The sequence below is a fragment of the Pholcus phalangioides genome, unplaced genomic scaffold (assembly GCF_987345545.1).
Source record: "Pholcus phalangioides strain wild (caught in Gottingen) unplaced genomic scaffold, Ppha-v1.0 ptg000007l_1, whole genome shotgun sequence".
NCBI classification, from domain to species: domain Eukaryota; kingdom Metazoa; phylum Arthropoda; class Arachnida; order Araneae; family Pholcidae; genus Pholcus; species Pholcus phalangioides.
In genome coordinates, this window is record NW_028301600.1 from 4,553,386 (window position 1) to 4,577,674 (window position 24,289).

Below are 24,289 nucleotides of genomic sequence, written 5' to 3' on the forward strand. Positions count from 1 at the left end.
ATTTGGAGTATAATGTTGCCCCATAGAATTTTGTAAATCTATGGTGGTCGAATATTCGTAAGCTTTGACGTTAACTGGTGAATTTTGGCAAAAATGGCATGACCACTCAGATTCAGTTTTAAATGATAAGTTCCGGTGGCACAGAATGATAAAATTTGATGTTACATAACCATTCAAATGTTATCGTTTTCTTATTTTTATTTTTCAGTTAATACTTGCGTAGTTAGTGATGGCAACAGTGGATGTTAGACACTTATAGTAAGGTATCTGATGTTCAATGTTACTACTACACACACAACTTCGCCATTTCCAACTAGATCAGGTCTTTTTTCGGCTATTTAGTTGGAAAAAATACTCATCTAGTTGCTAGTTGTTTTTCTGGTGTTTTCAAAAATGTTCCTGTATATATTAAATATATAGTCTATTATTAAATTATGTGAAAATACGGGAATGTCCCGAAAATACGGGATGTATGGCCATCCAAATAATAGGTAAAATCAATTCTGGTTCTTTAAGCACGGTTTCTAGTTGTTTCTGATGAAGATTCTAGTTGGAAAATTTTTGACCGTTGATAGAGTAACACACACATGACCAATTTTCGGTATTTTTTTATTTCGAACGGAACTCGAAACTTGATATTATTGTGCTGTGAAGCTATTTGTTTGGAGACACAACTGAGTGTTTTTTGCACCAGTTCACCATATTGTGCCGAAAGTGTAATTCAGAAGGTCACGTTGTTCTTTTTTACGATACGTTATATTGCTTTTCAGGTTCCATTACTCTACTTCAGTTCGTTAATTATGATATGTGCAGTTTTTAATGTTTTTCAACTGCATTCATATAAAGTATTTTAATTTCAATCCGTGTAAAATTCTGTTTGTCACGTGTATGTTTCTTTAAAATATTTGGCAGGTTCGTTTTATAGCCAGGTATGCTCCATTCACTGTACATATGCAAGTATGAATTTTTTTTTATCAGAAATTTTATGTGACCAGGTCCATAAGGCCCCTTCCTGAACTTCTATTCTTTTAGAAAGAAAGAAAAACATTTTTCTGTCCGAAACATGCCCCTTCAAAAGATTTTTGAATTTTTGATTCATTATTTTAATTTAGTTAAAGCTTACAAAATTTATTTTCTGGACTCTAGAGAAGTATATCTCTTTATATATTTAATTTCAAAATTAAAAGTTTGCCCAGTTGAATAACTTTTTTAAAATCAATAAGTTCTTGTGAAAATGCCTAATAGTTTGTTGGGATATGTGATTTTGTAATATGCTTCGATATTGACCATATAACCTTCACTTGTTTTGGTAATATGTCCAAGACGCAGATTCTTCGAAAAGAAAAAATTATTTTTCCATATTTTCCAGAGATATAACGCGGATCATTATCTTAACGACTCTTCAAAAATAATTTTTAACATTATCCGTTTTTCAGAATTCATCATGCAAGCCTCAGCAAAAATCACTGAAGCTTAGCATGGCCATATTAACCTCACTTATCTTATTTCGTTGAAAAGGCCATTCCGAGTTTTGTTATTCAATATATAGCCCCAAGCACTATATTATTGTTATACAAGTATTCCGATATGTACCAAGTGTTTTAGTGAATTGAAACATTTGTGAATTGTGTGTTCGATATATTACGTAGAATATAATAGGCAAGATCCCGCACGTTAGACTTTATTACCGTTTCTTCACAATTCCAAAATATAAGCTACATTAAAACAGCAACAAGGATATATATATTATGTAATGAAATGTAATCAAAGCTGAATAGTAATAATAATAATAACATGGGAGTCTCGAATAAAAAAGTAACTTGTGTAAAAACAACAGAAATATTCAAATAACATAAATTGAAAATAAAGCAAATGCTTCAAAACGTCATAACGCTGTATATTCATTCTGGGAACATAACATACATTATTGCAAACAAAAATATGAAAAATCGGCAAATTAGGAACTTAAAATACAAAAAGAAATATAAAATTATTAGATTATATGCTGTATATTAGTGTGTATATAAAGATAATTTTTAAAACAAAATTTGAATTAAAAAAAGGAAATGATGATGTTTGAATGGCATCGTAAAAAATAATCATAAAAATAATATATATAAAAAGAACAAAAACATATTGCAGTGATATGCAATGTTACATCTGATATGTAGAGACTGACAAAAACATTGCCCATATTGCCATTCAAACGAAACTAAATTAAGTAGCTGAAAAACGAAATTTCACCATTTAACATAACTCAGACTATATAGATATACAATTTACTATACTCATATATTGGACACATTATTCTTATTGGACAAATTATTCTCGTAACAAATATTTGGAATTTTCCACATTCAATTTGAAAATGAAACCACTAAATTTCATATCAATATAAAGTTCAAATGCGTATGCGTCTCTAAAATTTATTTTAACTGAAAAGTTACTATATCCAAAAAAAAAACATTTTCGAATTCCAAAACGCATATAAAAAAATCGTAACATATACGACTAAAAAATCAATAAAAATTAATGTTTCATGCGAAATGATTCAGAACTATGAAATATAGCACGTCTAATTATTAATTTTTGGTGAAGAAGGAAAACAAATTACCGCTGTAATCGATAACTAATTTTTTTTGTTCGATATTTAATTATAGAAATATAAGAGATTATTGATACTTAAATATTTGTCTTAAAAGTTTTACAGACTTCATAACATTCCACGAACTTCGAATGGATCCTTGTCACTTTTTAGATGTTCGTAATAAGGGATGGGCTTTATTTGCCAAGTCCTGATTAACACTTCAATCAAAAAGATGATCACTTAAATCAAAAAGATGATCACTTAAATCAAAAAGATGATCACTTAAATCAAAAAGATGATCACTTAAATCAAAAATGATGATCAATTCAATCATCACAAAAATGTTGAAAGTGTTGCGAAACTGCAAAATGCAATCTAATATTATAGATGCGCTGTCATGACAAATATGAACGATACTAACGTTATATTTTACGCGATACACATCGATATTTAAAATTATATTATGTTTTCAGTCGATATTTAAGAATGAACAAAATTATGATTCCCCGTCTTTTTAACCTCCTCAATAAAGAGTAATTCTCCCTCAAATTTAAATATATCTGTGACATGAATGCAGACATTAGAGAGTCACATCTGCTTAAAGATTCCAAAGCAATGGGTATTAATGACTAGCTAATTATTTAATAAGCATTAGCTTTTTTGGGGCGAGAAATGTATTGAAGTAATTATTAATTGCGTTATGTCTCAACAACCGTCCCAGAAGTTCATTTAATTTTTTGACTTTGATAAGCTCAATATCAAGTTTGAATTCGTACATTTATAAATAAAAATTCTTCATATCTTCACTGATAGAAAAAAAAAAGGCAGTTACTCGTACATGGCGCGATTTTTACTACCACGAATAGAAATACTATTTAGGAAGAATCATATATTGGAGCACTCAAAATGAAGATCGAGTAGAGCTCATCATATGCGGAGAATTCCTGGAACTGATTTCCTCCGAGTTTAATATTAGAGTGATTATAAATGAATATGCAAACTATATGTTTTGATCAAAGTCATACAATAGCTAAAGTAACAATTTCGTATTATGATATGCAACGATGAAAAAATTCAAAAAATATATGAAAAGAAACAGTTTCCGACATTGTCCGAGAAAATCACGAAATCTACGTATAAAAAAGTGTGCATTATCATACAGAGAATGACTATAAATAATACTCATGTCACATTTTTTGAATGTTTGAGAGACCACAGTTGAAGCTTCAGAACAATTTTTTTTTCATGAATCCTTGTTCAATGATCGATAAAAACAAATAATTTATTCATTTCCAAATAATGGGTGAGATTGAAATATCATTAGACATAATGCGTAAAACAAATCATAGTTTTTACATCCATTACACGTTTATGGACGGAATAAAATGAAAATCAATAGATTTTGGAAATAAAGAGAAATTACTTATTTCTGTTTTTAGTTTGAAAGAATTATATGTATACATAAAGAACTAAAAAAAAAATAAATTAATAAAAAATAGAATATTAACGTGTGTCTAAATAGATTAATTTGATATCCAATGGTTGAATTTCAGAGAATATACACTAATATATAATAGTCATTGCAGAGAAATTGCCGGAAAGTCAAAGTTTGAGAGTTGAGAAACAAATCTATTATCATTCAAATTGTTCATCTTACGTGATAAATGTTCAAATTATTATCGTTCAATTCTAAGTTATACTCCCAGTTGGTAACCTGAATGTCTTGACGGCGAATCTCCTCTAATAACAGATGGGGGTAATTCCAAGATGGAACTTATGGACAATCTCTCACGTTTTAACGGTTCAGTTGGGCATTGGGCATTGAAGTCACGCGAGGGGCTAATAAAACATTATCGATACGAGATAATATGTTGGGGCGAAAACGAAGGTATAGATGGTTCTTCTAAGGATTTCTAATTTCTCACTTGATGTGCGTACGATTTGGAATATTAAGCTAGATTTCGGTCCCTCTTAGGATCATTATTACTATGTACACACACACAAATGAAACTGGCACCTGCGAGCGACTAAATGTGTAAATTAAAGCGCAGAAAATTTATCATTTTTTTAATACTGAAGTTATATGATACTTTTTTGTAGTTTGTTCAATGTCTTTACACGAATTAATGCCATAAAAAAGTTTAATCTATTTTACAAAAGAAATTTATTCGTGTCAAAAACTGCATTATTTTCTACAGAGATGGAAATCGTCAGTTATATATCGTATCTATTGAAAAGAAAATATTTTTGGTATTAATGATTATATTGGTCATATGATAGAATGTTATCAGCACAGCATGAATGATGTTCATGGACATGCCATCAGGCTCTCAAGTGGTATACAAAAATGTTAGTGACTTTCTTTTCACCGTCCTTAAGCTCTGTGTTCAGCTGCTAAAACTCACATTCTCTCAACTTTCAAACATTCCCACACGCACACAACTATGAACTTTACATTTCTACTTACAATAATATATGTAGATGTACATATAAGATACATATGTATATATATATATTTATATATGCATGTATAGTAAATATAAGTAATTATATGTTGAAATACAATGAAGTTTTAAAAGAATTCACACTTAGCAATTATTTTACAACACGGAGCAAGCGTTAGAAAGAACATGAGCTTATTTTATAGCTACAGAATCGGAAAGAATTTATTTTTTTTTGTACATTTTTATATATCTCTAGTACTCTAATAAACACTACGAAATTCTAATACGAAAAACACTAATGACATCACTTTTATGTACATAATTATTGTTTGATCCACGTATCTATGAGAAAAGCATAGCACCTTCGTGAATTATAACACCTGGCTGTACTTCCACTGAATATTTAACGTCTTTTTTATACGATGGACAGTTATTCTTTTCTCTCAAGTGAAACATTAAAAATATGTAAATACCTACGCAACGTTGCTTCGTATTCTTACATTAATGAAAATTTAACTACATTAAATAAAAACGGGGGGGGGGAAATTAAATACTGAAATATACGGAATGTTGATAAAAATCAATAAATATATTGAAATCGATTTTTTTCTATAATATAATAAAAGTTGAAATTGTGCCGATATCAAAGTGTTAATTGTATTTTAATATTACTCCCAATAAATTTGTTAGCATTTAGTATCAAAAAATAAGATGGATAACGAGCATAGATTATTTACGAATGGTCAAATCTAAAAGAAAATTAATGAACGTCTAATGATAACGATTACAAGGGTATTCTAATGGAATTTATATATTCGGACTGATTACTAGTTTTTCAAAAGGACAATTATTGGACCCGTTCAACCACTCGTATTTGTTAAACAAATAACCATTTGGTCACTCAAACCATTTAAATATAACTTTGAATTTAAAAAAATAAAAACAGATCGGTGCATCTAATTCGGGGGGGGGGGGTATCTTCTAAAGGGCTCTTTGCGTGACTATGTGTAGTGAAGATTAAATATTAATAAATTATAAATTTTATTCCCAGTTATTTCACAGACCATCCGTAAATATAACTAAGTAGACAATTTCCGTATAAAGTATATACGTGTTTATATAATTTGGAAACAAAAAAATATTTCAGCATGTTTTATATCCTGTCCATCAAATCATGCTTACTTTAAATTTCATGTTTATTGCTCAATCATGACTTCATTATTATTATATTACTATTATAACACATACTTTATATTAAGATTAAATTTTAATATGATCACGAAAATTCTAAACTAGTTTCTACATTTCATAGTACAAAAAAATATTATGTACACTGCTGTCATTTTAAGCTAGGATTGGTGCAATTTTTTCTGAAGTCGTGTTTTCAACCACGTTCTTCGTCAAAGAAGGTTATACAGTGAGAGAATTCTGAAATTTTCGAAACATTCGCATGTTTATGTGAAATTAGCAATGCTCAGTAATGTAATTTAATAATGTAAAGTTACGTCGAAACCTTCCGCGAAACTAGTGTAAAAAGTTTCTTTGAAATATTCGAGAATATATTCAATTTTTGACTAAATTTTTTTCCCCGCTCATGCAAATGTTTTGAATTGTTATGAAAATATCGCATCAATGTACGAATGTATATATATATACTGTATACATATATTTGTTTTTTATACTATATATACATTATATATTGCATTCTAACAACTACTACATAGCCACAAGACATTATTATGTACACGAGTGCATAGTCAAGATGACTAGGTCATCAAGATGATGGCCACGGGGTCTGAAACCGCTCGTGGGAAACAAAAAGATAACGAGAGGTATAAAAATCACGTTACAAGAATTACATTCACGATAGAAAAAGGATTGATTCACTCTGAATATAGCAGGAATTCATTTATTTACATTCATTCTGATCACTCGCATCAATCAAACCTTGTCAAAATAGTGGTCCCACTATTTGAGCGTGCTGCGCAAAATTTGGGAAAAATCAGTGATTGTTGATCAATATGTTTTTTTTCTCTTTCAATTATTCAATTTGATGTATACAAATACACGCGAATGAAAGTATGTTGCGAAGAGATGATGTTTATAATCACAGTTAATTTGAGTTTTGTTTGTATATAATACGAAGTTGTGTTTAAGTTCTATTATAACAAAATATTTAGCAATAATTTATTTCGCTTTTTTTCTCATAGTGTTTAAAAGTCTTACACTTCCATGTTTGATATGCCAAAAACATCATGATATACATGTATATATATATATATTTATAACAATACTTTGTTGATCGTTCCAAAAGAAAGTTTTTGATACGGGAAATGATATTATATTTTGAGAAATGCTGACATAATGAAAAGTATCAAAGAGAGGGATTTTACTAAATATCCGAAGAGGAAGAGTGCAGTTTTGTCTGATTGACAAATTTTGTGTTTCACAAATATCTCGTCAAGGTTCATGAAAATAAAAGTATAAATACGAGGAGACAGATCGACGAGAAAATATGATAATAATTCAAAATTGCTTTCTCATGTTTTTGGTTTTGATTTGGAACTAAATTCGGAGTAACTTTAAATACATATTGTGAGAGATGTCAACTTATACAATATATACATATAAGTACATTATTTCTTGAACAATGTAAACCTATCAGACATAACAAGTTTTTAAGCAAATATTCAATAGAAAGCTCATTTAAAATATCGGACAGCATTTTCATTTCCTTTACTGAAAACAGAAGTTCAGAAAGCCACAATAAACGTTCATTAAGGAAAATCAAAGAAGTCGATGAAAAATATTCATTTCATCAACTAACAAATATGGTGTTTAAACACGGGTGGTGCAATGCATCCGGTGATACTTTCAACACTTGATAACAGTTCTGATTCACACAACCATGATATGTCACATTGGGCTCCTGTTTTCAGTACTTTAAAGAAACATTCACACAGAAACTATGTTGTACATTATTATATGCATATATTGATGTAATGAGGAAAATAGTGTCATTATAAAAAAAAAGAGAGATGCTTAATGGATGTGGTTATATGAAGGAAAAGTGAACATTCTCAGTCAGCATTCCTTTTTTAATCAGAGATCTCTGTGTCTGCCTCCACAGATTCAACTAAACATATATATGTATATTAGAATTCCAAAAAAAACTTGATGTCTTTATCTTCAGTTCATTGATATTATAATTTTTTAATTGGGAAGAAGATAAGTAACAAGATAATAAAACACATTCATTATTAAATAGGAGAGGCATTATCTCTGAAACTCTCATTTTATACAATTGGTCGTCCAGCAAAAAATGGTCTTCTTACGTCAGCATCAAAATATTCATTCCTTTGACAGCTGCTAGTATGCCAGAAATTGGAAGAGAAAAATCAAATTATGTTATACAGAAAAGTGTTTCAAATATCATGGCATTGTAAATATCGTCTTTTATAAACATAAAATGTTAACAAATTACGAAACCGAGAACCAGTAAAATAAGAATTCATCTAGTGTTTCTTAGTTCATTTAAATTAAATGTATTTATTAAAAATGTTTTTCGCTAGATACTGAATATTATTGAGAGTAAAAAAATAGCGTATTTTCCAAATGCTCGGTCATCATACAGGGTGGTCTAGAAGTCCTGGCATGATTTGAAAAAAACATTAAAGAAAAATCTATCAGAGATAGAGAAAAACGGATTAGAGAATTTGAAAGAAAAGGTTTCAAAGTTTTTTTTTCTATTTACTACAAAATTTCTACGTGCTGACCTCTAGTGACGTGGAGGATTGCAAGCTTATATAGCATTTCTTGCCATGTTATTTGTAACATGGGTGTAAGAATGGAAGTAAAATGAATGAAAGTAAAAAAAACTTTGAAACCTTCTCTTTTTTTTTAAATGCTAAGCCTATTGTCTCAATATTTAACAGCTTTTTTAAATATATTTTTTTAAACGGGTCAGGACTTCTGGACCATCCAGAATTTTATGCAAGTACAGGTATGCAAAAAAAAAAAACAAAAAAAAAACAGCCCCACAGAAATAAAATCAATAAATTATAATTTTTTTTCTTCCATTCTTTGTAACACCCATGTTACAAATAATATTACAAGAAATGCTATATAGGCTTGACAAAGGTGCACATGTAGAAAATGAAAAAAAAAGTTAAAACTTTTGCTTCAAATGCTTCAAGTTGTTTATATTTATCTTCAATACATATTTTTTAATATTCTTTTCAAATCATGTCAGGGCTTCTGGACAACCCTGTATTATAGATGGAGTCAGAAAATTCGTTTGTTTACTCAAGCAGAGCTCAAAACCTATCAGTTTCAAATTTGAACTTGATACTTGTCACCAGTTGAACTTTCTTTCGAGCAAATCTTTTATGTACTGTGATTATATTGAAACTGGTTTCTCGAGTTACAGTAAGAACATAATGCACCCAGGTTTCCGATTCTACAAGTTGGCACCGTTGCTTGGTTACCTGAATTCAGGTAAAATGGTTGGTAAAATTCTTGGTTACCTGAATTCACGCAAATTAAAAACCTGAAATTCAGGTTTTTAATTTGCGCAGTAATAGTTTAACTCTGAAGAAAATATTCTTTACTGGGTATTATGCCGAGGTGAACTCGGAAAGAAAAGCGTACTAGTCTCCACCGGGAGTCGAGCCCAGTCCTCTTGCAGTCCGAGAATGCGCGGTATCCATGCACACCGCAGGGGACACGTGACCAATTCTTCATCCTTCCTTATTTATGCTCTGTAGCGTGACGCGCTGAAGTAGAGGCATATTGCCCCCCCCCCACCTTAACTTCACCAAATGACCCCCAGGTGGCAGCAGTTGTTAAGTAATATAGTTTTGTGATTTTCTTCTCAGCCTAATATGTGAACGAAAGGGTTGTTTTGAGGATAATGCGCTCCATGTATGACTATGCCTCTACACTTTAGCGCGTCATGCTAAGGAGCGTAAATAAGGCAGGCCCGTCATTTGGGTAGTCGGGGGGGGGGAGGCGTTGCCTCCCTGGCTTTTGAAAATACACTAAAATGGCAATATATATATATATACGTGCCCCCGGAAAAAGTTGAAATGACGGCCCTGAAATAAGGAACGAATGGTCATGTCTCCTGTGGTGTTTATGGACAGCATGCTTAACCAGATTGCAGACGACTGGGTTCGATTCCTGGTGGAGACTAGTAGGCTTTTTTTTCTGAATTCAGCTCGGCAAAATATCTGGGGAAGTCTTTCCCTTTGTATTCCTACGTAAAGTTTTTCATGCATTGGCCTGAGAAAAAAAAATCAAAATCATCTCAATCCTCTAACTGCTCAAAAAATTCCAGATTTATATTCTCAGAGTCTCAATATTTTTTTAGTCAAGGAAAAATTAGATCAAAACATATTGTTTCATCCCTGAAGATTATGTCACTCCCTGCTATTAATACGAAGGTTCTAAAAACTGGCTGATGCAAAAAGATGTATTCAGGAAAGAAAAATTCAACTTCCTCTACTGGGAATCGAACCTACATTCTCTTGCATGCCGGGTGTGTGCGTTCAACCACTACGGTACAGAAGCATCGATTGTCTTTCCTTACAGCTGGTATGAACTGAACGAGCATATGGTCAGTCAGAATGGCGTTTGTGCCATCCGGTGATAAATTTTAATGTATGTGAGCTGTTGGCCGCGTTAGGTCTGTCCAAGTGCAATCTCGTTCAGTGCATACAAGCTCTGAGGAAAGAAGTTTATTGCTTCTATAATGTCGTGGTCTAGCGTTGTTAGTTTTTTCAGTTGAATCGCTTATTTCAGAAACCCCAAGTGTAGAATTTCAAATTTTGAGATATTTGAAAAAAAATTGTAACAACTGATTTCTGTACTAAACGAATATTTCAAGGACGCCAGATTGGGGTATACAGAACGTTTTTACAGCGGGTTTCTGCATCAAACGCAGCGTCAATCAATCAAACACAAGAAACTAGTATAAACTCAATTTTTTGTCAGTCATGGGGTTTCTGAAATAAGCGATTCAATTGTTTAATCAGTTTCGACGTTTCAAATTGGACGAATATACACATTTCTAGATCTTGTGTTAAAAATATTTTGATTCTATTTTATATTAATATTTCTAAATATTTATATTTTTCCGAACCGAGTAAATATAGAAATTGCTTCAACATAAAAATTTAAATTTCTACAATAAATAGTTCTGATTTTTTATAAAAAAAATTCAATAGATGCCATTTGTACTCACCTCATATCTATTCAATGTGCATGAGAGTGAACCCAAATTTGTGCCTTGGATTGAAATAAAAATCACTTACCTCACGTATTGTAATATAATAATGTTATGTCCTATGATTATATATGTTATATCGACGAAGAAGATTAATTATATTTAGTTACATACAAAACGTGAGACATTATATTGCATGAAGACTGAATATATTTGTTATAACTAAATTTCACTTACTTTACTTTTGAGATATATGTAAAAAAAAACTCAAGTGTTATTGATTACAAAAAAAATATAACAATCAATATAGTGAGCTTGAATATTGATTATTCAAAAGAGGCTCGAATTGTATGAATTTTTTATAAGCAATAACCATAATTTTTAGATGAAATGCCGAAATATTTTAGACATCGGTCAATTAGCATATTGAAATGACCGGTATAACTCCTGATATAAAAAGATACACTCCGAAATATAGAATTTTACGATTTTTTTGCGATAAATTTCTCATATTCACTATTCAATGTTTTAAATTTATCTATTTTCTGAAAAGTTACCCATATAATTAAGTTCGTTGGTCAAAATAAGTTCCTTTTCAATCCAATTTGGTTTTGATTTTGGGTTCACTCTTATATATACGCGGAAGAATAGCATCTCTGTGAAGGATACGCAATAACGATGAAAGATATAAAAAAATTAAAAGCAGAAATAAAAACTAAAATATTTTAGCTTAAATATTGAGTACCTTAAATTAATAGAAAATAATTACGTCAAAAAATAATGGTAACTTTTACTTTTATTTTCAAATCTACACGTATAAAATTGTCATGCTATTATAGAAATAACAAATGCGATTCTCTAAATACTAACATTGAAAAAAAAAAGAAATTAGATTTGATATTCACATATGTAATATTTGCTTATAAACTTTATGATGCTTCGAATTCGAAATTTATTTTTGAAAAAAATGTTATTAGGTACTCGGAGTTTATCTTGTATCAAGAGCATGCGATCGTTTCAATACACTAATTGGATGTCTTCTCATTAGTTACTTACTGGGTATTCCACGTAGGCTACCGGAGCTGCTGCCGTCTTATTATGCATTCGTAGTCGGCAAAAACCAGGAAAACTGGAAAAATAACAAAACAGAGAAAGGAATGCTGTGCTTGCAGTGACTACTCAGTAAATTAATAATCTCATTATTTCTTTTATTTGAGGTCCTAAATTGGGCATCATTATATGAATATTCATCTATAACTTCAGTAGTCGTCTGTTCAGTAATAATTTTGTATATCAGAGCCAACAAAATGAGACGAATTCATTCTTATTTGTTACAATTATTAGTTACAATGATTAAATATTATTGCTCGGTTTATGATTCACAATGGCCATCCACGTGGATAAATTAAAAAAAATATCTAAAGATTTCTTATGAGCTTTCGAGGAATGAAACCCGAAGGAATTGATCGCCATCATCAACTAAACTGGTCATCAGAGGTACTCACCATGGGATATCAGCATATGAAAATATTTTTTTTTGTCTTTGATCAAATGATTCAACAATACAAACACAATAACTTACGGTGATACTATGCCACCAGCTATATTTTCAGGGTTAGCTGCCATCGAAAGAAAAAGCTTGTTTTTCTTTTAAAAGAAAAAAACACAAACTTGTTTGTGTGTGAAGACTTTGAAGAATCTTTGAAGTTTTCGTCATTCGGAACGATAAATGACGAAAACTTTATCATATAACAAAATATTTTGATCTTTTTGGTCATTGGTTTTCCATTACAACATTCAGGGTACTTGAAAATTTTCATGAGCAGCCAAATGTATTATTCCGGTGTTTTTTTTTTCTGACGGCAACGCTATGAGATGAATAAGGTGTGGTCTATATGATGACGACGCATCGCATCATAACCCCTGAAACATAAGATATTTATTCATTCTACAATCAGTTTTTATAAACGATATTTTGCAATTGAGTGCAAAATGGTAATTGTGAGTGTGTATTATTCCCGATATTGAAGTTAGTGTGCATAGACTTGAACGGAACAAGGAACATTGTTTTGAACGTTTTAGATTTATATAAAGCTCTATGGCTTCAAACTTCTCATTAGCTAATTCGGTAAACAAGAAGAGTAATAATCAAGAAAAGAACATGAAATCTTAACACAGTTGACTGATAAATAACAACTCTTAATCGCTTGGTCGTGAAACAGCGTAGAAAATTTAAAAGATAGAAAACTATAGATAGATTTCCTTATCCCAAAAATTATAAGAATATGGGAAGAAATAAAAAGATCCATATCTTTAAAGCTCGACATCTTGTATTCACTTTTTATATTAAACAGCAGACATTGCAAGTTGACTGTTTGAACAGAGCCATTGTTTTTCATCGTCGCATGAAATAAAATCTACTTGTGGAAAATTAGTTTTCAAGATGGAACCATTACCAATCCCCACTTCTTTAAACCGATAAATGTGAAAACTGTATTAACCAGCTATTGCAGTATAAACCTATCCACGTTCGAACACATAAAAACGTAATGATAGTGTCCTTTCTCTGGATTTCTTAAAAAAGCGATAAAAAGAGTAACATTTTCAAGTTGGACATGGGTAATAACTTCTCATCAAAAGACTGAAAAATGGAGTTTAGTACGAGATATCGTTTGTTTGGATTTCTTGAATTAAGAAGAGTTTAGAAATAACGTAGAGATAAAGCAAGTACCAATTTACCATTGGCTGAAATACCTGAGTCAACAGCTATCTACTCTCAAGCTGTGATTTATTACTTGGTTGCTGCCATTTGTTTTGATTCTTCTTGGATGCGTCAGATGTAAGAAAGAATTCGAAGAAAACGATAATTCACAATCTTGATTGATTTTAGAAATCACATGAACAAATGTTGAACATCTGAACAAGGATAGCGACTGTTTTGAGATATCTTGCATGATGTAAATTACCTTCCGAAAATAAACTATTTGTTTCTAAAAATGCAAATCTTAACTGTTGATACTGGAATTGTTAATATATGGTGTAACAATCGAATATTCATAAAGTAGAGGCTATATTGAGGAATTCTTTCTCTGTTGCATGTCCATGCATAACTGTGTCTAAATATGTTTGTTAATCACCATTATGTTATGGTAACTTCATTTTACATGTCTTAAAAATAGACCGGTTTCCATAAGAGAGAAAGTCACAAAATTAGAGATGACTAAGAAAAAGTTATACGTGAATGTTTATGAAAAATTTCACGAAAGTATGTTTCGTAAAAACTGATAATTTAATTAACTTCATTTCGCAAAGTGTAACCTGCAAACAAATTCCAGACAATTAGCTTTTTTCAGAAATCGGCACAACTTTGAAATCGACGATTCGGATTTCTCAGTTCAGTATAGGAAATAAAATCGTCTGTTATTTCAATATCTTCTGTATGAAGTGTGATCATCCAGAGTAACAACAATACATCAACCAAGATATTCCATGCTGTCAATAATGGCGTCTATGAGCTCAGTGGAAAGTGAAAAGCTGGCCAAGCTGCTGTGAATGTGACAATGTACTGCAGAAGAGGATCGAGAGCAGCAACGCATTCAACAGCCTCTAGAGCATTCTCGTTGAAATTAAGGTCTCAAAAGATCCAGCTGACCACTCTATGTTGCCAATTATTCGTTGCCGAAAGTATTTTTCCGTAATATGAGCTCTGTGTGGTCCAGCGTTGTCGTCTTGCAGGAAAATTTTTTCATCTATCGTAGTGGCATACATAAACATCAAGAATATTGTCTCTATACAGGGTGATTCTAAATTCATGGGGAAATTTTAAGAGGCGATATAACACTCCTAAACAAGCATGTTTGGTCATAGAATATGCGGTCTAACCCGAATAGCAAAAGCGGCGTGTTTAGAGAGTGCACAATAGCACTTCACCAAAAGCAAATATCATATTTTTCTGGCGGATTTGCTGCAATAAGTGCAATCAAATCATACGAGGGTGCAGGGTATTGTAATGTGGTAGGCCTTGTCATGGTGCGAATCTGGGTAACGCAAATTCTACCACATGTCATACCGCTTTATCAATTATTGGCGCAGCATAACCTTGATGGTCCTTACACCAATAAAAAACAAACTCCAATCCAATTCGGAATCGGTTAATAGCATATATCGCAGCAAACCCGTCGGAAAACTATGGTATTTGTTTTTGGTGACAATGCTGCTGTGCACTGTCTAAGAACACCCCGCCTTGCTATTGCAACTTGGTAACACATTCTATGATCAAAAATGCTTTTTCAGGTGCTTATATCACCTCTTAACGTTTGTCCCATGAATTTAGAATCATTTTGTAAATTTGAGCAGTCACGGTTCCCATTGAAAAGACATGGAGATCCGTCCAAACACCCAGAGATATACCATCCCAAACACAAACTGTCTCCATCGAATGCATGTCTTTCACGGATGTTTCAATTTATCATAGGGAATTCCAGGTTCTTCCCCAAATCGAAAATCTTATTGGGAGTTAAAACGAGAGCCGATGATACGCCTAGAGTTTTGGTTCCAAACATAGCCACCTATGCATTAAGCCAGGGCTGAACAAATCGCTAAAAAATCTAGGCTCCAGAAAAAGTTTTTGGGTGGCAAAATTTTTTTTACCCGAAGAGAAAAAGGTCTAAAATAATACTTCTTTTGACTTTTGACAAGGGCATGGTGACCCTCTTTGGTGTTGGCAGATATCCTGTACTAAATCCTAAACATTTTGTGCTGCTCTCTGCTTGCAATTTAGTAACTACACAAAAAAATTTTAGTCGCTGATACCAATTTTTTTAGTCGCCATGGCGACCTGGTGCCTGGGATTTGTCCAGCTCTGCATTAAGCCAGAGGTCTGCAACCTTTCAGGCATTACGGGCCAAATAAAAACTTTCCATGAAGCCCACGGGCCACCAAGTCATACCATGGTATTAAAAAGGGCTTTCCAAATTATTAAACACTTCTATTTACTCTGAAATTATTTATTCAAATTGTTTCAAATTCCTTTAAATTTAAACTTTTATTTATTTTGAGATAAATTCTATCACTGACTACGATTTTTTTATTAATTATTTAATTTAGTAATTATGAAATTTCGCCGGATAACTCAGAAATAATTGTTTTCATTGATTTCAAACTTTCATTAATCATGAAATTATTTTTTTAAACGATTCTTTTTTTCATGTATTATTACTTTCAACAATTAATTATTTATTTATTATTTATGCAATAATGCTGGCTGAGGCCAAATGCTGAGATTACTCTTAATAATTCTGAAATTATTTCTGTAAGTAGTTCTGCATTTATTTCCTTTAGAAATTCTGTAAGAAGGGGTGGGGGAATAGATAATAGTTAATTATAAATTTTCGTCAATTATAAAAAATTACTTTTTTTAATAATTTTAAAATTATTTATTTCATTACGGTGTTTTTCGGCATTTCTGTAAATTCTCTAATTATCCTTTTGGATGCTGAAATTTGCTTCTCGAAATCTCTGTTTATGAAATAATGAGTCTCAAAATGTGTTTTGGCTCCGGGTCCCGTGAGTTTGTTGCAACGGTCCTTTTAATGTACCGAATGCGCAGCATTACTAGTGAATCTGGAAAGTATTTCACAGTTCCAAATACAGAGGAGCAGACTTCGGTGGTATGTGCTCTTTAATGACTTATTCTTTGTAATTTAATCGTTTTTCTATGCAAAGTAGCTAATTTCTAAAAATGGTGGACCACGGATAAAGCTTCGGGGGCCGCATTTGGTTCACGGGCCATGAGGTGAAGATCCCTGCTTTAAGCTATCCAGTTTTATAGCCATTGTTTCAACATATTATCGTGCTGTGCACAGCATTATTTTCTTAACATTGTACTCGAAATGCGTATCAACTGCTTTAGGTTTGAACTAGTTTACGCTATATTTAAGATTTTTCGTTGATATAAGGAAACCAGTGTAAGATATACACTCATTCAAAATTCTCAGAAAATTTAACACAAATTATTTGCAAAGTATCTGCAGTGGAATAACACGATTCACACAGAAATGAACACAATAAAACCAGAATCACATTTTTTTCAAAATGGGATGAGAATATTGCCGATTGCTTAAACTACATAGGGAATTTACCGTGAAAAAACAGCAGTGTCACCTGTCAGGTAAAAATGCAACCTTTTTGCTACAAAAAAGCATCGATTATGAATAAAAAAAATTTTTTTTGTGCAAATCCTTGAAAGCCACGTTGTTTTACTGTAAATGCATTAAAAATTATTGATTTTTTTTGAAGTACTTATATCTTTTAGAACATATATTTGCTATAAGTAATATGGTTTTTGTTTTGAAAAACAACATTGTCATGGTACTTTATGCAGGCAAATAAAAGTGGTTATATATAATACATAAAAAAAATACTAAAAAATCTTTATCACACCCTAACTTCCTCCTGACATTAATAATGCCAAATGTCATCTCGTATACTCTAATTTGATTATAAGCTGTGCAAGTGTCGCTTCTTCTAAATTTTTGCTTGAGGTGGAAAACGCGACAAAAACCATTCAGATTATATAACAGAGCCATGCCAGACTTGATGAAACTAAAAATCTACATACGGAATGTCAACGGGAAGTTAGGCTGAAACAAAGAGTGCCACTATTTGGTGATATTTTGGCACCTCTCGGGTGGCAGCATCAGAATCCAATTTTCGAACAGAATAATCTTTCAAAAGACAATGAAAAGCAAAACAAAAATCACCCAAATGAGGGAAACATGTATATCTTATAGGGGGAGGCCACCCACCTTCCAAAGATGTCCTTAAGGTCCTGCTCTTGAACAAACTGGCCGAGGTTGGCGACAAATAGAGTGGAGCACGGCTGCGTTGGCGTGGCGTTAGGTGCTGGCGTGGAAGCATTGGCCACGGGGCTGGTCACAAAATTGGGAGGCGGTAGTTGACTTGGATGGTGAATGGCAGCGTGCGATATGGGATGCGGCACCGTGAGGGGTGGCTAATTGGGCAACACACAACCACAGATAAAGAAAGAAAAGAAATACCATGGGTGAGAGAATGGTTCAAAATTATGGATGACACTCAAAATACACAGCTGTTTTTTTTTTTTTAATCTTGCTCAATGTAATAAAACATCACCAAATCAGTGGGTGAAAAACAATGAAACAGAGCCGCCCTTAGGGGTGTGAAACCGGTGCGGTCACACCAGGCCCCGCACACACGGTAAATTATTGGAAGCTCTCACCATTCTTAAATTACTTCTTGCATCAATTCTGGAATTATTTTTATACCGTTGATTCTGAACTTTCACCAGTTGCGTGAATTATTATTAATAATTTTTAATTTTCTTCAATTCTGGAATTATTTCTTTCATTAATGCGAGTTTTCATCAATTTAGAAATTTCTTTTCCACGTTAATTCTGAATTTTTATCAATCCTGGGGAATTATTTCTTTCATAGGTTCTAAATTTCCATTAATTCTAGAAATAATGGAAATCTATTTTCTTTCGTTAATTCTGAATTTTGTTCAACTCTAGAATTATTTTTTCTCTTTAGTTCTAAATTTTCCTCAATTCTGGAAATATTTCTTTCATAAATTCTAAATTTTCATTAATATTGGAATTATTTCTTTCAATTATTTTTAATTCACCAATTCTCAAATGTTCCCTCATTTTGGGAATTGTTTCTCTCATTAGCTTGAAATTTTTTTCAGTTCTGAATTTTCATCGATTCAAAATTCTAATAAATTTTAAATGATTTACATTTAAGTGCGTGTAGCATTTTTTGCATATTCAGAAATAATGTATGCCGATTCCCCGCCCCCGAAACATAAATCTGACGCAAGGGGGTGCCCTAAACACTTTTTTGGTGCTCCGAAATTGTTGAAACTCACCTGGCCCCACTATTATTTTCGCACTAGACTCCACGTCTGGTAAGGGCGGCCCTGCAATAAAATTATAATGGGCAATCACACGCTCCATCGCGTGTTTGCTGTTTGCATATAATCGGCAACAAGTGACAATTTTTTTACAGAAGTTTAGTTTTGCAGTTTCAGTTTAGTTTTTTTTTATTCCTCGTTGGAAGTTCACGTACCAGATAAAATGTAATTAATTGATAGATGAAAAATATAACTTTTTATACTCAATCATTAAGGATGTAATTTGATTTTTTTTTTGAAAGGGATTTACTCTTCTAACGTTTCTACAAATCATGTTGAAGAATTTTGTGTGGGGATTCTAACGATACTGTGCTACACAAATTCAGCCAAGCAATTAATTTTTTGAGGCAGCCAAAATATTGATAGTCATAGCCAATTGGCATATTTATTCAGTAACTGTTTTGATTATCTTCATAGTTCGCTCTAAAAACCTATGGCAATACGAAAATGACTTTTTATCTAATTGTTGTAAAGTTGTAAGTGCAATCACTGGCAAGCTATCTCATAAAAACTAATATCATATAATCACTCCAGATAAACAATGTCTTAAAATCATGCCATTAACGTGAACTACGCCACGTGTGTTTTCAATCTTCAAAAACAGTTCAAATTTCAGAAGCATTCCCGAAAAGAGTACAATGAGAAATTTTAAATACAAATACAAAGGCCACAATAGACAAAATGCCCGATGAGGTGGCTGAAAAAAGATGCTCATAATAAACATGTGGATGTCGATTATATATTTAAACTACACCAAAAATACAGCAACCCAATAAGAGCAATGAAAAACCAATATTTATGAAAAATATAAATATACATACTGCCCATAAAAAATTATGGTTGTCTCATCTCTAAGTATGGATAGTTTCTCGATTTATCCCAATATGTTTATCCCCATTGTGTTAGAATTCACGATCCCCCGGGGTAAGCTGTTCCATTTATTCACAACCCTATTAGAGAAAAACTTCCCGCGACACCACAACCTAGAATTATCCCTTACAAATCGATACTGGTATCCTATTGACGAAGCAGTTGATTGACAATGTATCAATATCTCATGGTCTTTTTTATCCATCCCGTTGAAAATTTTAAACACTTCAACCATATCCTCGCAACATCTGCATTCTTCCAATGTAAACATTTTCAAAAAATCAAGTCTCTCTTCACAGCTTAATCCCTGTGTGCTATCGAGAGCACGTGTGGCTCTTCTCTGCACCCCCTCGACCAAATCTATATCCCTATGTAGTTATGGTCTCCAAAACCTTACGGCATACTCCACTCCAGGACGGTTCCACACCGTCTAAGCTCCAGAAAAGTGGAAAGACCACTTCAGGAAAATGCGAAGAGACATTGTTGAGAATGAAACCGAGCATTCTATTCGATTTTTCACCACCGCTGAACAATGTTCAGAAAACCGAAGCTGCTCATCGATAAGAATACCCAGATCGGTGATCGTAGTTAAATCAAGTCCTAGCCTCAGGCGGCATCTGACGAGCTTGGACCAAGTATGGATGTGGCTTACAAATTTTTGTACATTGCGAACGTATCTAAATATAAGCTAACAAGGAATAAATTAAAGTCAACAAGTAATAACAGAATAACATATGTTAGTGAATAGTAACATAAATTAAAGTATATTTTTATGGGCATCTTTTTATCAGCCACCTCGTTGGGCATTTTGTCTGTTGTGGCGTTGTATTTGTATAATTCTAAGAAAAATCATACTGGATTTACTTAACCCTTTAAGTGGTTTCTAAAATTTCCCAGATCCGCGCTTTATAAATGCCACAGTGGAAATCACTGAACATTCTGTACAATGCCAACTGCATTCATGAAAAAAAATTTCCGATCTTGTGCAGCGATAAGTTCTTTCTTCCCAACGCCAAGCATAATAATAAAACAAGAAGAGATATATTCTATCTTTTTCTGTTATTAATCCCGTACCAATACTACTATACTACCTCGAAGAGAGAGAAAAAAACACCGTCTCTCTCCTTCTGTTATCAAATTTTGAACAAAAACTGACTCCACCCACTGGCAGTTAATATGATAGGCTGGGGAAATCGGGATCATGTTTTACTGTAGAAAAACATCACAGTGTCTGCACGTTTCGAGCGTTAAGGGGGCTTTGAAGACGTGGGATAACTAGTAGTTGCCGAATAAAAGGGCATCGTGTTAGGTAAGATATCTCGTCATTGCCACTGTAAGGCAAGCAATTTTGATAAGAAATTCGGACTGGTCGGGCCACTTAGAAGAAAAAGCATCCAACAGTGTAGCGGGAGTCATAATGACGTGAATTTTGTTTCTGTATAATAGTTGAAACCAGATGGCAGCACTATAACAAGAAACCATTACACAGAAACGAACTTCACATTTGGTTCACAAAACATACACGCACATTTTAATATTTACGAATTCGTTAGAAGTTCCGCAGAGGAATATGGACGAGATGCACGTGTGCTCTAGTAATAGTAGTCATAATGATTCAAAAAGTGAGAATAATAGGTCATCGCCCATGAGTGAACATTTTTTCTTTATACTGGTGGGCCAAATAGAGGTTCACGGAAAATTCACCGAAAACAATTCCCCGCCATGCAATTCACCGCTAGGAAAATTCACCTACCAACAATTCATGTACGGAAAATTCACCGACAACAGTTCGGCATTAGGCAGTGAGTAAGGAATGACCAAGTGAGTCGATAAATAATACAATAGTTGGTGAGTAAGTGACAGAGTGGGGGTTAGTGTTGGTGAGTGAGCAACCTAAGTAAGTGAGTGACAGAGTGAGTGAGCATCATAGTGAGCGACACAGTGGTCGACTGAGTGATTTAGTGAGTGAACGAGTGACAGAATGAACTTAGGGAGTACGTGCGTGAACTGGTGATTGATTATGTGACAGTGAGCGACCTAGTCAGTCAGGGAGTAATAGAGAGAGAGCGACCTAATTATTGAATGAGCGAGTGACAGAATGAATGACCTGGCGATTGAGTGTGTGCAGGGCTGGACTTGGGCAGGTGCGAAGGGTGCGGCCGCACCAGGCTGCTCAATATTTGGGGCCACAAAAGGGGATAAAAATGTTATTACATTTTGAATTCAACTTCTTGATAAAGCAATAGCTTAAAATTCAGTCCAAGGTAGAGAACGTCTAAGATTGAGGGCCTGGGTAGATAATCGGTTTTCAATCCCTGACAGCCCTAAACCTTCAAGCGCCTGAGGGCACATTCGCAATTTTTTCAATGTACAGCGGGCACTTTTGTCCATATTTATTGCCGAATGGATTTTTCTTTTATTGAAGTAGTGATAGTTTTACAGTTGTTCTCTGGCACCAGAGTACCCATAGACATCCTCGGGTATTGGGAAACCCCTTCTCACAGGTGATACATATCTTTTTTTTTTTGTACCAGGCAGCAAAATACTTAAGCCCATCTGAGTGTGTGTGACTGAGTGAGCGACCTAGTCAGGGAGTAACAGAGTGGGCGACGACCTAGTTAGTGAGAGGGCGGGTGGCAGAATAAGAGACCTGGTTAATTAGTGATAGAATGAGCGACCTGGTTAATTAGTGCTGGAATGAGCGACCTGGTTAATTAGTGCTGGAATGAGCGACCTGGTTAATTAGTGCTGGAATGAGCGACCTAGTCAGGATGATCTACACACTCAATCGCGCGCCCATTCACTCGCTTATTCATTCTCTCACTCGTTCACTTGCTCACTCTATCATTCATTCACTCATGTCGAACTGTTGTCGGTGAATTTCCCAGCGATGAATTTTTCATTCGGTGAATTGTTGATCGGTGAACTTTTCTAGTGGTGAATTGCATGGTGGTGAATTTTCCGGCGGTGAATTGAACACGCAAATAGAAAGGCCGGTGAGTCAAAAAACCCACCAATTAACGTGTTGAAAAATGTTTGCTGTAAGGTTTAAAATATTGCATACTGGTAAAAACGCAGTGCTGCTAATAAAGACATTTCGAACATAGCAAATATCCCCAAAAGGTTTTCAGTTGTTATTTACGACAGGTGTGAAAGCAAAGCGCCAAAGTTGCAGGAGGTTCCAGAAAAATCGATTGTCGAGTAGTGTTTCGTCATCCGGGGCTCAGCTTCAACCTCTCGGAGTTCATTCCAGGGACGCATGGCAGCATGTGTGGGCGTCGTTTGGCTCCGCACTGCAGATACGTCCGTGCTAAAACGTCACTAACAAAAGCCCACGTTGCATTGTTATTTGTCGCGAAGGAAACTAATCACAGCTACAGGTATGATCAAAGCAGAATGTACGAAAAAAAAAATCAAACAAAATATAGAAAATCCTAGAGAACTGAATACCAGTCAAAAATCAATGGTTTTTTTCCTCGCTCTTATTAATGGAATCTTCCTTATCCTAATCTCTAATCCAATTCCGGAATTTCTTCATCCTCCAAAAAAAAGGAGATTATTAGCTGTCTCATAATCGGATTATACTCGATTTTTTTCTCACTCTCAATACCAGAACACAGATATTGAAAGATAAAAAAGAAGTATCTTAAGAAAACTAATCAAGAGTAATATTTTCATCTCGACAATAGATTATTACTTCTCGTACTGACATCACAGTCACATGCTGAGACATAGATTTTTTTTATATTTAGAGATTTTTATATTGAGATATATAAAAAGTATATTTTATTTAGTGACACTCCTACAGAGCGATCCGCCATTAATCACAAGTGAAACCTGGATAAGACAACCCACGCATCATCATGATTAGGCACATTAAATGTAGACACGATAGACGACGTGTCAGAAAAATGATTTTTTTTCGAGTAAAAACAAAAAAATCATACCGTGGTTTCTTGGTGGATGTCCTTCATCAATTTCTGTTTGCGAGGAGATGGATTAAATAGATGAAAAGATAGTTGTGGAGGGAGAAAACAGAGATCTCTTGTAGTCAAAACTGTGAATGCTGCTTCCTGCCTCGAAGGCAAGTCCAAAAAGAACGACTAAACACAAATCACAGTCTAAGTAGGCGAGTAGCGCCATCTAACGAACTTTTGCAGAAATGCTTCTTTATGTGGATGGCCGGCCGAAAAAAGATAGTAATGAAAGAT

At 33.4% G+C, this 24,289-nt stretch overlaps 1 protein-coding gene across 4 annotated transcripts in view; it reads right to left on the minus strand.

The window, feature by feature from the left end:
• Nucleotides 1-1,664: 1,664 nt before the first annotated feature.
• Nucleotides 1,665-24,289, minus strand: part of LOC149084819 (protein couch potato-like) — a 278,831-nt gene continuing 256,206 nt past the window's right edge. For 2 of the 4 annotated variants that reach the window (XM_089232560.1, XM_089232559.1), the window contains exons 7-9: nucleotides 18,064-18,269; nucleotides 12,314-12,386; nucleotides 1,665-8,400 (exon numbers count right to left, since the gene is read on the minus strand). In XM_089232560.1, the coding sequence (XP_089088686.1) occupies nucleotides 8,383-8,400; nucleotides 12,314-12,386; nucleotides 18,064-18,269 (297 nt within the window). In that variant the 3' untranslated portion in view covers nucleotides 1,665-8,382. The other 2 variants (XM_089232561.1, XM_089232563.1) reach the window with 2 other exon arrangements.